At 28.2% G+C, this 16,241-nt stretch overlaps 4 protein-coding genes across 4 annotated transcripts; 2 read left to right on the top strand and 2 right to left on the bottom strand.

The window, feature by feature from the left end:
• Positions 1-786: 786 nt before the first annotated feature.
• On the top strand, positions 787-2,346 carry PGO_041840 (octaprenyl pyrophosphate synthase; the record flags this gene model as incomplete). The annotated part of the gene is made up of 1 exon (XM_028686370.1): positions 787-2,346. One exon carries the CDS (start codon positions 787-789, stop codon positions 2,344-2,346), a length of 1,560 nt encoding a protein of 519 aa, XP_028542171.1.
• A 672-nt stretch (positions 2,347-3,018) lies between these two features.
• Positions 3,019-4,143, bottom strand: PGO_041830 (conserved Plasmodium protein, unknown function; the record flags this gene model as incomplete). The annotated part of the gene is made up of 4 exons (XM_028686369.1): positions 3,019-3,040; positions 3,171-3,408; positions 3,773-3,853; positions 4,107-4,143. 4 exons carry the CDS (start codon positions 4,141-4,143, stop codon positions 3,019-3,021), a joined length of 378 nt encoding a protein of 125 aa, XP_028542170.1.
• A 634-nt stretch (positions 4,144-4,777) lies between these two features.
• Positions 4,778-6,999, top strand: PGO_041820 (palmitoyltransferase; the record flags this gene model as incomplete). Its single annotated transcript, XM_028686368.1, has 8 exons — positions 4,778-4,784; positions 5,057-5,104; positions 5,445-5,547; positions 5,805-5,965; positions 6,118-6,165; positions 6,366-6,427; positions 6,581-6,770; positions 6,926-6,999. 8 exons carry the CDS (start codon positions 4,778-4,780, stop codon positions 6,997-6,999), a joined length of 693 nt encoding a protein of 230 aa, XP_028542169.1.
• A 454-nt stretch (positions 7,000-7,453) lies between these two features.
• Positions 7,454-13,063, bottom strand: PGO_041810 (hypothetical protein, conserved; the record flags this gene model as incomplete). Its single annotated transcript, XM_028686367.1, has 1 exon — positions 7,454-13,063. One exon carries the CDS (start codon positions 13,061-13,063, stop codon positions 7,454-7,456), a length of 5,610 nt encoding a protein of 1,869 aa, XP_028542168.1.
• Positions 13,064-16,241: the final 3,178 nt, after the last annotated feature.

Genomic DNA, 16,241 nt, shown 5'->3' with positions numbered 1-16,241 from the left:
CGTTTATTTGCTCATTTTTTTATTTTATTTTTTTAGCTTACACGAAAGGCGAAAAAAAATAGCTCATGTTTTTGTATTATTTTACTTTTTTGCTTTTTCATTTAAAAAAAAAAAAAAGAAAGAATGAATAGTAAATTTAAGTCTACAAAATAATCATTATATTTTAAAGAATGAAAGGGAGTTGGGGGAAACTTCCAGTATGCCTTTTTAAAAAGGCTTTTATTTTATTGTATTTGTAGGTTACTTATATCCTATAGGATATGTGTGAGCCCATTTTTACATTTCCATTTGAACGCATGTGATGTCATTTGTATGTACACACATACATACATATATATATATATATATATATATATATATATATTCAATTGTACCAGGACAGATACGCACCTAACAGTTTGAACCACATCCAGCTAATAATTTAATTTTAAGGCATCTCTTCACCTTTGAGCTTGTGTAAAAGATGTCCATATATGGTAACAGTTACACATGCGTACTTGTGCGAACTGTATATAAGCCTTTGCAGATGGAGTGCCTATATATTTACATTAACACATTACCATATTAACACATTAACACATTACCACATTAACACATTACCACGTTAACACATTACCACATTATCACATTAACACATTACCACATTACCACACTACCACATTAACAAATACCACATTAACACATTCATGTATTTAGGCAGGTATGTGAGTATGTCGTAAAGCATCACACCCCTGTCCAAGCACAGCATCATTTTTTCTCTGATTGCCAACCCTTTTTTACCGAAGGATGATCCACCTTAGTAAGAAAAAAAACATAAAGGGGTTTCTGAATTATTGCAAAAGCAAGTGCCTTAAATCGGTGCTAAATAATAAAAATGGTGACATGCTTAAAGAAATTTCGCCATGGAAAAGGAATAAGTTCCTTTTTGGCAAAAGTGAAAACTCGAACATTTTCGTGGATATATTGAAAACTTCACTTTTAAAATTGACGGGAAAATACATAAGCAACAAAATAACATCGGATATAAACAAAATAACATTTGATACATCTGGAAGTGGTAACACAAAATACACTGAAAATGTGAACAAGGAAATTCTATTATGCATGCATGTACTAGAATACAAAGATGAACAAGTAGACAAAGAGTTAAGTTACTTACACGACTATTTTAAGAAAATTAAAAGTGGAATAGACCCATATGCGCTCTGTGAAAATAAAATAAAAAATATTGATGAACATATATATAACATCATTAAAACGGATTATAACAATATTAATGAATTTATAACTTATATATATCTCTATCAAGGGAAAAAATTTAGGGTCATTTTAAGTATTCTGTTAAAAAATATTTTATCTTATGTAGATAATACATCTTCAAAAAACAATTTTAAATTTAGAAATATACAAAGAAATTGTTCTAAATCTATAAAATCTACGAAAAATATTATAGCAAAAAAAAAACTATCTGTTATTAACTCCCCAAATAATAATATGTCTAAAAAACAAATCGGAGAAAATCAATGTAAAATTATTGCTGCATCAGAAATTATTCATATGGGATCTCTTTTACATGATGATGTAATTGATGAATCAAATACTAGAAGAGGAGCTTTAGCATTACATAAAAAATATGGAAATAAAATATCCATATTATCAGGAGATTACTTACTGGCACGTGCCAGTTCAGTATTTGCAGCTACAGGGTGTCCAAAAATATGCAGAAGATTTGCATATGTTGTCGAAAGTTTAATAAAAGGGGAATTGTTACAAATGAATTTGAAATTTAATAATATAGAAGATGCATTAAAAACATATTTTATTAAAACCTATCACAAAACAGCATCTCTCTTTTCTAACCTGTTTGCTTGTATAGCAATAGCCTCTTTTAAAAATGAAAAAATTATTGAGTTATGTTTTAATTTGGGGCTTCATATAGGTATGGCTTTTCAACTGTATGATGATTATTTGGATTATAAACCAGACCAAAAAAGCAACAAACCTATATTAAATGATTTAAACAACAATATAAAAACAGCCCCATTTTTATTTAGCTATAATCACAATCCAAATGCTGTATTGTCATTAATTAACAAAAAAAATCTCTCGGATACTGATATTAACAATATTTTATTTTACATTAATAGCACAAATGGTATGAAAAAAAATGAATTGTGCTTCTTATTACACATCAAAAGAGCAGCTGATATTCTGATGTCCTTAAATTCTTATTGTAGGATTACCAAAAATGTCGAAAATGAAAATTCACAAAAAAATGATCTTAACCAAAGTAGGGAAGCCTTAATCAACTTAATCTTGAATATATTATCACGAAATACAAAATGAGTGGAAAATCGGGAAGGGCCAAAAAAGGTTGCCCATTTTGCGCAGCACACTGCTAAAATGGAAACAAAAGACAAAAAGACACGAAAAAACGCGAAAAATGAGAAAAAATACTTAAAAAAACGAAATCGAATATGTGCATAACAAACAGATGCAAAAAATTAAATAAAAACGATTTCAAAATGGCACGTGGTCGTGAATTTTCGTGTAAGGAGAAAAATCTAACCAAAACACCGCGACAAATGTGCCCATTCATACAAATCTTCCCATTCGAGTTCCTTCTTCTGCTCGAATTTTTTATTATTCCATTTTTATTGTTTACTTTTTTGGTTTCCTTTTATTTTCTCCATGGGAGTATTTTTATTTGTTTTCTTTTTTTGAATTAAATTCAAAAGAATTTAGTCTATTCCATTTTAATTTAATATATATTAGCATATAATTTAAAATAATACAATCCAGCGCAATTTAATACAGTCTAGTATAATTTAGTACAGTATAGCATATAATACAACACAGTTTAGCATAATATAACACGGTTTAGCAAAATTTTATACAATTCCTTTTTTTCCTTCAATGCCCATTTCATATGCCTAATTTATTTGTCTTTATGTCACTTTATTTGTCCCTCTTTTTTTTTCTTTTTTATCCGACATTTACCTCATCATTTATGAACAGTCACTTCTTTGCACTGTTGCAACTATGAGACGGAAACGTGTATTTAAAAAATAAAATAAAATAAAGAAAAACACAACAAAAAAATGCACATTTTATGAGGTTAAATAAATCTGTGTAATTTTTTTTTTTTTTTTTTTTTTTTTTATCCCTACCAGATATAGAAATCCATATTGTTCTTTTTTGCGTCCCTCCAAAATGTTCTTTCCTCATTCTTGTCTAAAATTTCTATTTCTATATCCCTTTTTAAATTTCGTTCCTTGGAATGCAAAAATATTATATTCTTTAAAATAACTTTGTATAATTTCAAAAGGTGGGAAACTTCTTCATCCGAATGCATCAATGCATAAGCTTCATTTTTTGTGTGATCAATATGCATCAGGCATACGTCAACTGAAAGGATAAGTACAAGAGCGTATTTTCACTGTTACTTATATATATCCTTATATCGGTATCGAAGTCATTTATAAGTGTATGTAATCCTCTGCATGTATACAGTTTTAAGACTGGGGATGCATTATAGCTAAAAACGTTTTGTACTAAAAAAATATAGGTTCATAAACGGGAAACAAAACTCTTATCGAATTGTCTGTGGAACATGTAAGTACAAGCATAAGGATATCGAACTGTGAACTTCCAAATGAGAACTCCGTGATAGGAAATATGACACATGCATGGACCTAAAAGAGAGTCCTCCAGATGTTTCAATAAAAAAAAAAAAAATTGCTCAATTTGGGTTGCCTTAGCAAATATTTACCCATATGTCCAAGGAAATTTTTTATCTCTAATTCTCCTTCGAAAAGAATAATGTTTTTTATTTTTACTAGACAACCTGTAGCTGCAAAAACAAAAAAAAAAAAAAAAAAATGCATTTCATGCTTATATATCATCATGTCGTGTGCGCAAACACTACACATTATTTACACACGTATCAACATGGCACATCGGTAAAAAAAAAAAAAAAATAGGCATAACAAATAGAACCAAAGAGGCTGGATGAAAAACAAAAATAACTGTCACTCCCTTTTCATACAACATTCATATTGTGTCAATGTGTACACGTGGTAATTCTCTTAATTTTCAACACTTACGCTCACTTGGAAATGTGAGAGATGTTTTATATTCCATTCTGAAAAACGAAGAAGTTTTTACAAAAATATATTCACTCAGTCAATTCTCATTTTTGTTTTTCCATACTTGAAAAAAATGAATAGAATAAAATATAGTAAAATAAAGTAAAATAAAATAAGGTAAAATAAAATAAAGCAAAATAGTGTATAATATAAAGCATAAACCTTCTTGCTCGTCAATCAAATATTCTTCCATACACCGAAACGTCCAAAAATCCACTCACAAATGTGTACGTATTATAAATTCTCATTTTTGCGAACATGCAAAAACCTACTTCAGAAAATGAGAAGAAATATTAACCCTCACAAATGGGTAGCAGAGTTCTATTATAGTACAGAACTTTAGTTTTTATTTTGGAGAATATGCACTAGTGTAATTTATTCCCCAATTGTTTCATTTTATTATTATTTTATTATTCTTTTTTTTATTTGCTTTTTATTATATTTTCTTATTTTATTTTATTTTTTTTTAACACTTTAAGTGATTCCTATGCAATATTCTACGTTAGCATGTACGAGTGCATTTTTGTATACATTTTCCTTGCTTAAAATTGTGTGAAATGCGCAAGGCTTATTTCATTCTAACATAAATACAAAAAAAACATGAATCCCTTATTAAAAGGACATACTAAATGGACCGTTCATACCTTTTCTTACCTTTTTCAAGTTAAAAAATAATTTAAATAACTTTTACTATTTTTTTAATAATTTCAAATTTATTTATTATTTTTTTTCTTTTTTATTCTATTTTTAAAACATATAAATTATAGGCTCTTTACGTGTTTTATCTCCTAAGCGGCTGTCTTATAATCCATTTTGAGTGTACGTAAAAATGTAATGCATTTTTTTCTGCTAAAAATTTTAATTTTGATACCCCACTATTTTATTAATTCCTTGGTTTATTCCTTTAGCATATGTTATACTAGAACAATATTGCCCTGGGAATTATAACAGGTTTATTTTTCTTCATTTAAACCTTGTCAAATCAGTAGTCTGATTTTTGTTCTTATACTTGTCTATACGCATTCATGATTAAATGTCTATCTATGCCTATGTGTACTTATCAGCAGAATCCAATAATCCCCATGTAACCATCTCTTCATTGCTCACCATTTTGATACTCTTTCAACCGTAGGCTTCTTTCTATTCTACTTTTTACAAGTAGTACCTTATCCTTTTTTATGATCTCCCTAAGTGATCCCGGTAATTTCTTTTTCCTTCAATATAGCCACATTGGACTTTCTTGAATTTATGTTTTCTCATATGAATAAATAAAATGTTTCACATTAAATTATGCAGGAAAAATATCCCACATATCGTTGGACAAACACCTGAATTTTTATTCGTATGACCAAATCATTTTTCGTGAAAACTCAGAATGCAAAACATGCCATATGTTAAAGTAAGGAAAGAAGGGAACCTTTATATTAACACAAAGGAAAAAAAGAATTTCAAAATGAAACGTCAATATGTGAAAATTTGACTTTTCTTCACCGTAAAAACTTACACATGCGGTATATTATGGAAAAAAAAAGAAGAAAAAAAATATGCACTAAATAAAATACAAACATCTCTCTCAGATTAGAACACAAAAGTGTAAAAATAAATAATAAAAATAACTTTAAATGTCCCAAAAAAAAAAAATTCTTTTCTTTTCAGACCTGCAAGAAGTAAACATTGTAAATATTGTTTGTCATGTATATCTCGCTACGACCACCACTGCTTTTTGTTAAACAACTGTATCGGCGGATACAACCATATTTATTACTTGGTTTTTATATATACAAACATCATAATTACCTTTCATTCTAACTATATAAGTAATCAGCAATAGAAAAAAGTACGATATGCGTTTGCATCCACTCAAAGTTTTTAGATCCTTTCTAAATTATACAATTGCTTCGTTTTGCATGCCCTACTTCATAAGCTTCGCTCGCTTCATCTGTTCTACTCTGTTTTCTTCCTATTGTAGCATCTCGCTGTCTGTATAATATCATTAAATATGAAAATCTTCTAAAAGGTACTGACGCAGGAAAAAAAGGAGACCACACAATTTAACATTTCCTTTAGGGCGAATTATATGAGTTTACCACGAGTTCTCTATCAAATTATATATTCACACATATGTGTGCATATTCTCCTGTCCACAATTGAGGCATTTGAGAAAAATAATTTTTTTTTTTTTTTTTTTTTTTTTATTTATTTATCTACCGCTTGTAGCTACATTTATAAACCAAGTGAGCAAAGATGAATTGCCGAATTCGTATTTAACTATTGCTTTGGTAAAAAAAAAAAAAAAAAAATTAAACAAAATAAAAATAAATTAATAATGATACACAAAATGAATAGTCTTTTACAAAAAAAAAAAAAAAAGAGAAAAAATAAAATAATAAACTTTGGCTAAAAAGAAAAAAATTCATTTCCCCTTTCTACAGTACCTATTTTCCAAATACAGTCCCACGTTCTCCCTATTTATGATATCTCTACTTTGCTTACCCCTTTTAATCTTACTTTTTTTGCGTGATATCTTTTCCAATTTTTGCCTGAACATAACGAACAATGAAAAGACAAAGTATAATAATTTAAAAGGTAATAGTCCCGTGAACAGACAATTTTACAACAAAGGTACTGAGGAAAATCCGGATAATTAACAACATCACATATCCTTGCGTTTATAAATATTCGTATAATTAAATTACCACAAGTATATCATTGTACATATATTAACATAACACATATAATGTTATTTTTTTTTATTTTATTTTCCTTCTTAATCATAGGTTTCATAAGGAACGTGCAAGACGTGTTCTTTTACAAAAAAAATGTGGAAAATTTTTTTAAAAAAAATTCATAAATACGAGTGCTGTATATACATACTATATTTGCATATACAAAAATGTCAGTTGGTCACGTTGTTGAGAAGTGAAGCAATATCGACGAATTGTAACATAAAATGAAAAAATGTAAATAGCACATATGTATGTGCATATAAATACAAATGTGGATGTGTTCCAAATGGACATGCGTAAAAGAAAAATACAACGCCTAATTTGGGGCACAAAATTGTCAGGTAAAGGTATACAAAATAGCTTATTTAAAAAAGGTCAACAGATTAATATGCCAAGAGAACATTTTCATGAAAAAAATACATGTAAAAATAGTAACAAAAGCATGTACAAGTATCACACAAAGAGGTATATAATAATGGACATCCCCACCCCCGACACCTCTCTATCCTCTCCTCATCAAAACCTAGATAAATGTAGAACATACAATTTGATCAGAGGTATAACGGCCACTTGGAAAACTTAGCAGAAGGGACTTTTGTGTACAAAAATAATGTCTCGTTTCTCTCCAACGAATTCGTTAAAAATATTTTTCACTTTTTTCATGTCATCCAAGTAATTAATTTTTGGCGTATTCCCCAATCTGTTATATTTGTTTGTTAATCTGTTTTTGTCCATTGTTTTTGGTCTGCTATGCATTTCCCCTTTATGTGTGAAAGCGTCTTCACCACACTTCCTCGATGTAATGTGAAGATTCGAATTTATCAAATTATTTTTACTCAAAAGTATTTGTGGATTATTATTATTTTTCTTCACATTTTGTATTTTTCTCAAATTGATTATACTATTAGTTAAAACATTTTCCTGACTCTCTAATATTGTGTTCTTATTATCGTCATGCAAAATGCAATCTTTATAATTTGTATATAAAACTTCATCTTTTTCTACGCTAAAATAATTTTCATTACTCATTTCAGAGTATTTATCTAATTCTCTATTTAAGGCAAAGTCAGCTCTATTCGTAGAATCATTTAAATTTAACTCTTTTATCATATTTCTGACTCTCCTTAATTTTCTCATACATTCTTGATATTTATATAGCAACAAATGATAATCTCTATTTAGCATGTTTTTGGATTTTTTTTCAAAATTTAAATCTTTTCTTAACTGTGCTATCGTTTTTAGTCTCATTTCATCCTTCGAAAAGTTTAATATATCTATAATTTTTCCTCTTTTCGTGCTGTTACTATTGTTGTAATCAACATCTTCACATTCCCCATCCTTTTCAACTATTTCTTCCCTATTCTTCTCTTCCAAAATGAAATACATCATCTCCCTTTTTATGTTGCTTGCTGTTTCCAAATAATTTTGAAAAAGAAACCACGAATCATCATACCTTTCATTGCTCAATTTTTCATTTAGACTTTTTACATAATTTCTTAATTTATCCAAAAAATAAAAATATTTAAAAATCAATACTCTAATTTCTTCTGGTATGTACATAAGTTTCCATAAATTCCGATTTATCTTTTCAAATGTGTTAACAAATTTATCGTTTAAAAATAAAATGCTTAATATCTCGTTTACAATTATACAGACAACTGTGATGGTATTTTCTTGAGCACTCTCTACATCTGTATTATTCACATTGCCTATAGCATATAAATCTTCCACATTTTTAGAGTACAAATAAGACCCGATTATTTTTTCTCCTTGCGTAGAATTCCTCTCATGAAGAATTTTCATTAAACGGAAATTGTTTCCTTCCAATTCTTTAACCTTTTCTCTCACATCTAATAGATGCATCATCTCCTCCGTTCTCTCCCCTACAACGTCATCCATTTGATCATCCATTATTCGATCATTTCCCAAATTTTCAGCTCCTCCTGACTTACTTTCCAAATTTTCATCCAAATGTGCTGATTCTTCCTTTTTTGATAAAAATTTCCTTGATTTCAATTTTTCATTTTGTATCTTCATTTTTTCATTAATTTTGGTTAATGATAAGATTCTTTTCTTATTCTCCTTATCCTTCATTTCAAGCTCTTTCACTTCATTCATCAGATCCACTGATTTTATATCACAGCTATTTTTTCTATTCAATTCGTTGCTATACAGCAAACTAAGTCTGTTTATTTCTTCTTTCAGATGTGCTATTTCGTTTATATAATCATTTACTACTAATGCTGATTCATCCCTCTTAGTCTCAGTTTCGCTATTAGGTATAAAATATACACAGTTAGAACCCTCAGATTGGTCATTCAATGTGTTTCCAGCATCTTGTTCATTTAACCTCCTCGAACTTTTACAAGTGTTCATATTATCATCACAGTTTCTCTTGTCCTTTTCATAATTTTCATTTTGTTCACTCGATTTATTTTCATCCTTACTGATAACTTCATCGTCAGGCGTAAGGTGATTCTTACTTTTCTCACTTTTATACATTCCATTTAAAGAATCATATTCTTTGGTCAATTCATCATGTTTCAATTTTAGCACCTCGAATTCATTTTTCAAGTTATTAATATCGCTAATGTACTTTTCTTTCTCCTTTTCATTTTCATTAATTAGGTCCTTAAAATTCTGTATAACTCCTAGATTTTCATTCAATTTCAACATGTAATTATTCTCTTTTGTATAAAATTCTGCGTTCATTTTATCCGAACTATTTTTAAGATCTTCCAACTCTTTCTTCCAGTTTGCAGCTTCTTCTTCCCATTTTGTTATTTCCTCCCTTGATTTCATCTCTTCCTTCTTCATCTTTAACACTTCTTCGCTCAACCTTTCAATTTCTTCATTTGCTTTCCTCAGATTTGTACTCACTATGTCCTTCTCCCTTTTCTGTCTCTCTGTTTCTTCTACAACTTTCGTCAATTTATTATCCTTCTCCGCCAATTCATTCTTCATATTTTTTAGATCCATTACCTCATTTGTTAAGGAGCATATTTTATTCTTTAAATCCTCAATAATTTTCATCTTATCTTTCAATTCATTTTTGTATTTTTCCATTTCTTTGCTTTCTTTTTTATGTATCTTCATTTTCTCATTTTCATCCTTATCTAATTCGTTTCGTTTCAAATCCGTTTGTATTTCCTTTTCATTTTTTGATGACTTTTGTTTTTTTCCTTTTATTTTACGAAGTGGGAAATTTAAAAAGGATTTTAAATTCCCTCCTCCTTCCATGTCTGATTCTGAAATGTGTTCCTTCTCAGAATCACATTTTCCTTCGCTTTGTTGCGACACACCTTTCTTCTCTGGTTGTTGATCAATTTTGTAAGCTTCTTCACTATCCAATTGCATCATCCCTCTAACATCAGCACATTTCTTATAATAACTCAGCTCTTCTGTTAATTTTGTAATTTCATTCTGTTTCTCCAACTGTTCCTGATCATTCTTAACTTTCAGTTCGCTCAACGTTAAACTTAGGGTGTTAATTTGAGAGATGTACGCATTTATTTTCTCTTCAGAGTTATTTTCCTTATAAAGAGAAATAGTTTCATTTAAGTTGTTTATTCTATTAATCAATTCAGAGACTTGATTTTTAGACTCTTCTATTTCTTTTTCTTTTAACGACAAATGGCATTCCATTTTTGCCATCTCTTCTCTATGCTGTTCTTGCAAGCATTCTAGTTCTTTCTTTAACTCATGAATAACTTTCTCTTCTTTTTTTCCTGCCATCTCATCCTTAGCCTCTGATGTGTTATTTGTATTCTCCATCCCTTCGTCGAGCTCTTTTGGATTCTCATTTCCAACGTTTTCAGAAACTTCTTTTTCATTCGTGTTTGAAACAGCCTTATCAATGTTTGTAATAGATTCCCTTTCTAATGTATTCATTTGTTTACTCATTTTATTTATATAATCTCCAAGCATTTCAACAATTTCCTCAGATTGTATTCCCTCGCAATATGGAAGACATATTTTAGAGCAAATATTTCTGAAAAGATTCATTCTGTCATCATACAATTTAAGATATTTTTCCTCTGTCTTTAATTTTAACTCCTTTAATTCATCATTTTTCAAAATTAAAATTTGCTCCTTTTCGTGTGATTTTACATGTATATTATTTAACTCTTCTTCAAAGTACCTCTCTTTTGATTGTAACTCTTCATCATATTCTTTTATTTTTTTGTCATAATCTTCCTTCATTTGTTTGTTTTCTTTTTCTTTCCCATTTAATGCATTTTTCAAATGATCCAACTCTTCCCTAATATTTATATTCATTTGATTGTCTGTATCTTTCAACTTTTCTTTTAAAATTTTTATTTCATTTTTGTAATTATTTTCAATTTCTATAAGAAATTTTTCTTGTCCTTCCTTTTCATCATTCAGTGTGTTTATCATGTCTTTCAACTTGTTAATTTCATTATCTGATGTGCTTATTTCATGTTTTAAATTATGTATCATATCGTTCAGTGTTCTTATTTCACCACTAAGTGTATCTTTTTCGCTGTTCAGTGTGTTTATTTCGCTATTCAATATTTTTATTTTGCTGTTTAATTCATCTTTCTCCGTAGCCAAAGTGTGCTTCTCTTCGTTTAATTTGTTTATTTCTCCACTAAGAACCTGTTTTTCATTACTTAACATGTGCTTCTCCTCACTGAGTGCATTAATTTCGTTATGTAATTTGTAAATCTCCATTTCGTGATTATTCTTCAATTGGATCATTTTGCTTTCACTCTCTTCAAGTTCATCATTCAAATTGTTTATTTCAATAATATGACTATTTTTTAATTCTATACATTCTTTCTTTTTATCATTCAGTTCCTTATTCAATGTATCTATCTCTTTTTCGTACTTAGTTTCAAGTTCATTTATTTCCTTTTCCTTCACTTTAAGTAAATCTTCCAATTTCTGTTTATAACCTTCATTTATGTCTTGCTGTTCCGTATGTTCCATTTCTGTGGATATCTCACCAGGTATATCACCACAATTACATCCACTTTTACTACTACAATTTGCAATTTCTTTTTCTTTTTCTTTTATTTGACCTTTTAACAAATTGATTTCATCATTGTATGTATTTTTTAGGTCCAATATTTCCATTTCTTTTTCGACAAGTGCATTACTTAAATCTTTTATTTCTAATTCGTAAATTTTTAATTGGCAATCATTTTTAGAAACATTATTTGTGAGATCTTTCAATTCGTTTTCCATATGAAGGAAGTCATTTTCTCTTGTTTCCACATTTTTTTCTCTTATTTTAATTTCATTTAATTTTTCTAAAAGTTCACCTTGTTCTTTTTCTAATTCTTTAATTTTTTCTTCAAAATGTTTTTCCTTTTCATTTGCTTTGCTATCTAACAATTCGATAATTTTTCTTTTTTCTTCTACATCTTTTCCTAATTGTTCATAAATTTTTTCCTTTTCATTTATCTTTTCATCAAGATGTTCAATCAGTTCATTTTTTTCTTTTATGAATTCCTTTAGTTCTCTTAAGGTATTTTCTTTTGAAATTACTTTATTGCTAACATTTTCTAGACATTCCTTTTTGTCTTTAACTTCATACTTTAACTTTTCTAAAGATATTTTAATATCTGTAATTTCAAAATGGAGTTTTTCTTTTTCTTTATTTTTTTCTACATATTCCACTTGCATATCATTTAATTTGTCTTCCTTTTTCGCAATAAATGTCTCTCTATCATTCATTTTTTCTTCTCTCATATTTATATCTAACTCTTTTTCATTTAACAAATTTTCTTTTTCATTTAGCATGCCAATCTTCTGTTTTATAAAATCCTCTTTCTCCCTTAACTCCTGTTCGTATAATTTATCAACTTGTTTATCTTTTTCTATTTTTAATTCTTTTTCTAAATCCTGAATTTTAGTTTCATAATTTACAATTTTAGTTGACAGAGAAGTGATCGATCGTAATGTCTCCTTCAGTTGTTCCTCCAGTTCATAATCTTTATCCCTTTCAGTTGTTTTTCTAACATTTTCTTCGCACTCCTCTTCTTCTATATCATTAGATTTATTTTTACTTGTAATAGCATTGTCAATAACCTTCCTGTACCAAGAATTACTTTTCTCTTTTTTTTCCCCAGGCTCATTATTCTTTCCTTCATCCTTATGTGTGAGTTTGCTTAATTTGTCTGAATTTTCTTCTTTCTTTTTTTTCTTGAATTTAAATACCATTTCTTTTTTCTGTGCCAATTTTGTGCTGAAATTATGTCATGCGAAAGGGGAGCCGTACGACCAGGAAAAAAAAACGTTATACCTATATCCACAAGGATGTGCATGCACCTGTACACCTATACACTTGTACATATACACTTGTACATAAATTCTCATGCATATGTATGTATACTCTACAAACAGTTCCCTCCTTTCACGTTAACTCCAACTACTCATCAGCAAAGAAATCACAGGAAATTACTAAAAATTATGACGGATGAGCAATTGGGGTATGCACACACAAAAAAAAAAAAAAAAAAAAAATAGCAATAAAGTAGCAATAAAATAGCAATAAAGTAGCAATAAAATAGCAATAAAGTAGCAATAAAATAGCAATAAAGTAGCAATAAAATAGCAATAAGGTAGCAATAAAATAGCAATAAGGTAGCAATAAAATAGCAATAAAGTGTGAAACAATATGAAACAGTAGGGTGACACAAATAGGTTCGGTTAAACCAAATCAATACTGTACAAAAAACTCTAGCAGTTTTGAAGAAACAAAAAAAACATGCAAAACAAAACGTAAAAACAGAAAAAAGAAATAAATAATAATTTTCCCCCCTATTCTACATAAATCTGCCAATATAACGAAAGACATTCAACAGATAGCCAATAAATCACAAAATTCATCCAAGAGATTTATGTAACAAATACATGAGTTATGATCATGCAAATGTATCTTATGTTATCTTATATTATATATATGCATATGTGTGTACCTCTGTTTGCTTGCGCATTTATAAGCACTTAAACGTACACATTTATTTGCCCACACATGTAACTCTCTCTGACAGAAATAAGACTACGAAACAAAGGGTGTATTCTACCAAGTTGGAGGGAATAGGTGGGGAGGGGTGGAAAGAAGAAGAAAAGTTAAAATAAAACTAGAACTAACTCTTTAATACGTTTGTTTATTAAACAATTCATGAAATTTCACAGAAAACGAAACAATTCTAACTGCATAGATAACGCGAAAATTTAAAAACTTTAAAAAACAAAAAAAAAAAAAGAAAAATTTATACTAAAAAAAGGTATAGAAAGGCATAAAATGGTGTAAAAATCTTGAGAAAAGATATAAAAGCCCAATAAAAGGGAACTTAAAAAAAAAAAAGAAAAAAAAAATGTACTATATAATTTGCTGTACTTAACTGTAAAAATTAATCAAATAAACACTGGAATCAAAGCAAAACATATGAAAACAAAAAAAAAAAAAAAAAAAAAAAAAAATAATCAAAACTCAACAAAAGCTAATGATGAAAGGAAAAAAAAGAAAAAAAACATTTATTAAGGCTTGGGTTTTTGTCAACCATAACTAATAAAGTAACAAATTCAAAGACGTGCCTCCTATATTTTTTTAAATTGTTTTAACAAAATATTTCAAAGATCAAATAACTGAGTGTGTGCGCGTATAAGTAAGCGTGCAGTGGGTATCCCACATATATTAAACCATGTCGTGAAATAGAAAAAATGAAAATAAAATGAAAATACTACACAATATCCACGAGTGGAGAAAAAAATGGTTTGAGTAACTTTTTAAACATTTTTAAGAATGACATATAAACTTCACAAGTTAAGATTAAAGTATACTAAATTGGCTCTCAAAGCATTTAAACAAATAATAAAAAAAAAAAAAAAAAAAAAAAAAAACTACTTTCATTTTTAACTTCGCAACGTTTGAATTGTAAAAAAAAAAAAAAAAACTTCGTAAGAAAATTTGTTCATAGAAAAAAAGGCCTCAATTGTAAAAAAAAAAAAAAAAACTTCGTAAGAAAATTTGTTCATAGAAAAAAAGGCCTCATATCGCATTTATAACTTTATATACTTTTACATGTCCTTTCTTTCTGTGCAATGATATAAGAAATGTTTTAACAAAATTTTCCAAAATCATCTGTCGAAGAGAACTTAACTGTTTCTCTTTGATGAAAAAGAAAAAAATATAAACTAAAAGATATAATTTTTTTTTTTTTTTGTGAAAATATCTCTTAATTAAATTCTTCATAACTCTGGATGATTTATTAATACGAGAAAAATTAAAGAACCACAATTCATTGTTTACACATATGAATTATTTTTACCAGTTCTTTTCACCCAAGCTACCGCTTTTAAATTTTAACATTGCATAACGTATACCAAAAAAAAAGGATTCTATAACAATGGAAGGGTTAAACTTTTAATTAATACTTATCCTTTGCAACCATGCTTACTTATACACATGCATATATGTGCATATTCACATTTCTATGCAGATCTCCTTTGCAAATAAAAAAAAAAAAAAAATTTACACACTTTCTACGTACACATCCTGTATACACTTTCCCATACTTGGTAATATTCTTCCTAAATAACTTTGTAGAAAAATACGACACAATGGTGTTAATCCTGAACTACACAATATTACATAAGACGGATATTCAACCCTTTTTTCACTTAAATCCTCAGATAACTCTTACCTGTTCATTTCGATAATTATATAAAATACACATATACTGGAAAATAGTTCTGCGATATGTAACTATATACATATACATGCACAAAGTATATGCACATACACTAGCCTACCCCCACGCACACACCCTATTGGTACATTTTCTAAGTATAATATTTTATTTCTTGAAATTTTTTATATACACATATTTATGTTAAAAATGTGTGAAAAGGAACTACTTGTACACAAACACATATTCATTAATTTTAAACAAGTTCTAATACAAAATAAAAAAAAAAAAAAAATCGAAGAAAGTCGAAAAAAATTTTCTTATAGAAGAAAATATGAACTTTTAATTAAAAAATTATAACAATAATGAATTCGTAAAAAATGAAATATCTAAAGGTGGCAACAACGAAAAAAATGGCGAAAAAGAAAAGTAATACGGGAGGGTCATATGAAAAGGTGTACACTGATACAAGTGTGTTCTTACATATGTGTATTCCTTCACAAAAACATCATGAGCTGAAGGAGAATCACATTAATTTGTAAAATGAATGCATCACAAAAATCGATAAATAGAAAGGATGTCAAAATGGCATAGAATTAACAAAATTTAAATTAATGGGGATATAAACACAACTAAAACAATATTACCATATTAGACATAGCATGTTTTATCTGTTAAAAATGAAAAACAAAATTTTTTTTTTT

The sequence above is a fragment of the Plasmodium gonderi genome (genome assembly GCF_002157705.1).
Source record: "Plasmodium gonderi DNA, contig: Chr04, whole genome shotgun sequence".
Lineage (NCBI taxonomy): Eukaryota > Apicomplexa > Aconoidasida > Haemosporida > Plasmodiidae > Plasmodium > Plasmodium gonderi.
The sequence above is the reverse complement of the archived record's forward strand: the minus strand, read 5'-3'. Positions and strand labels throughout refer to the sequence as shown.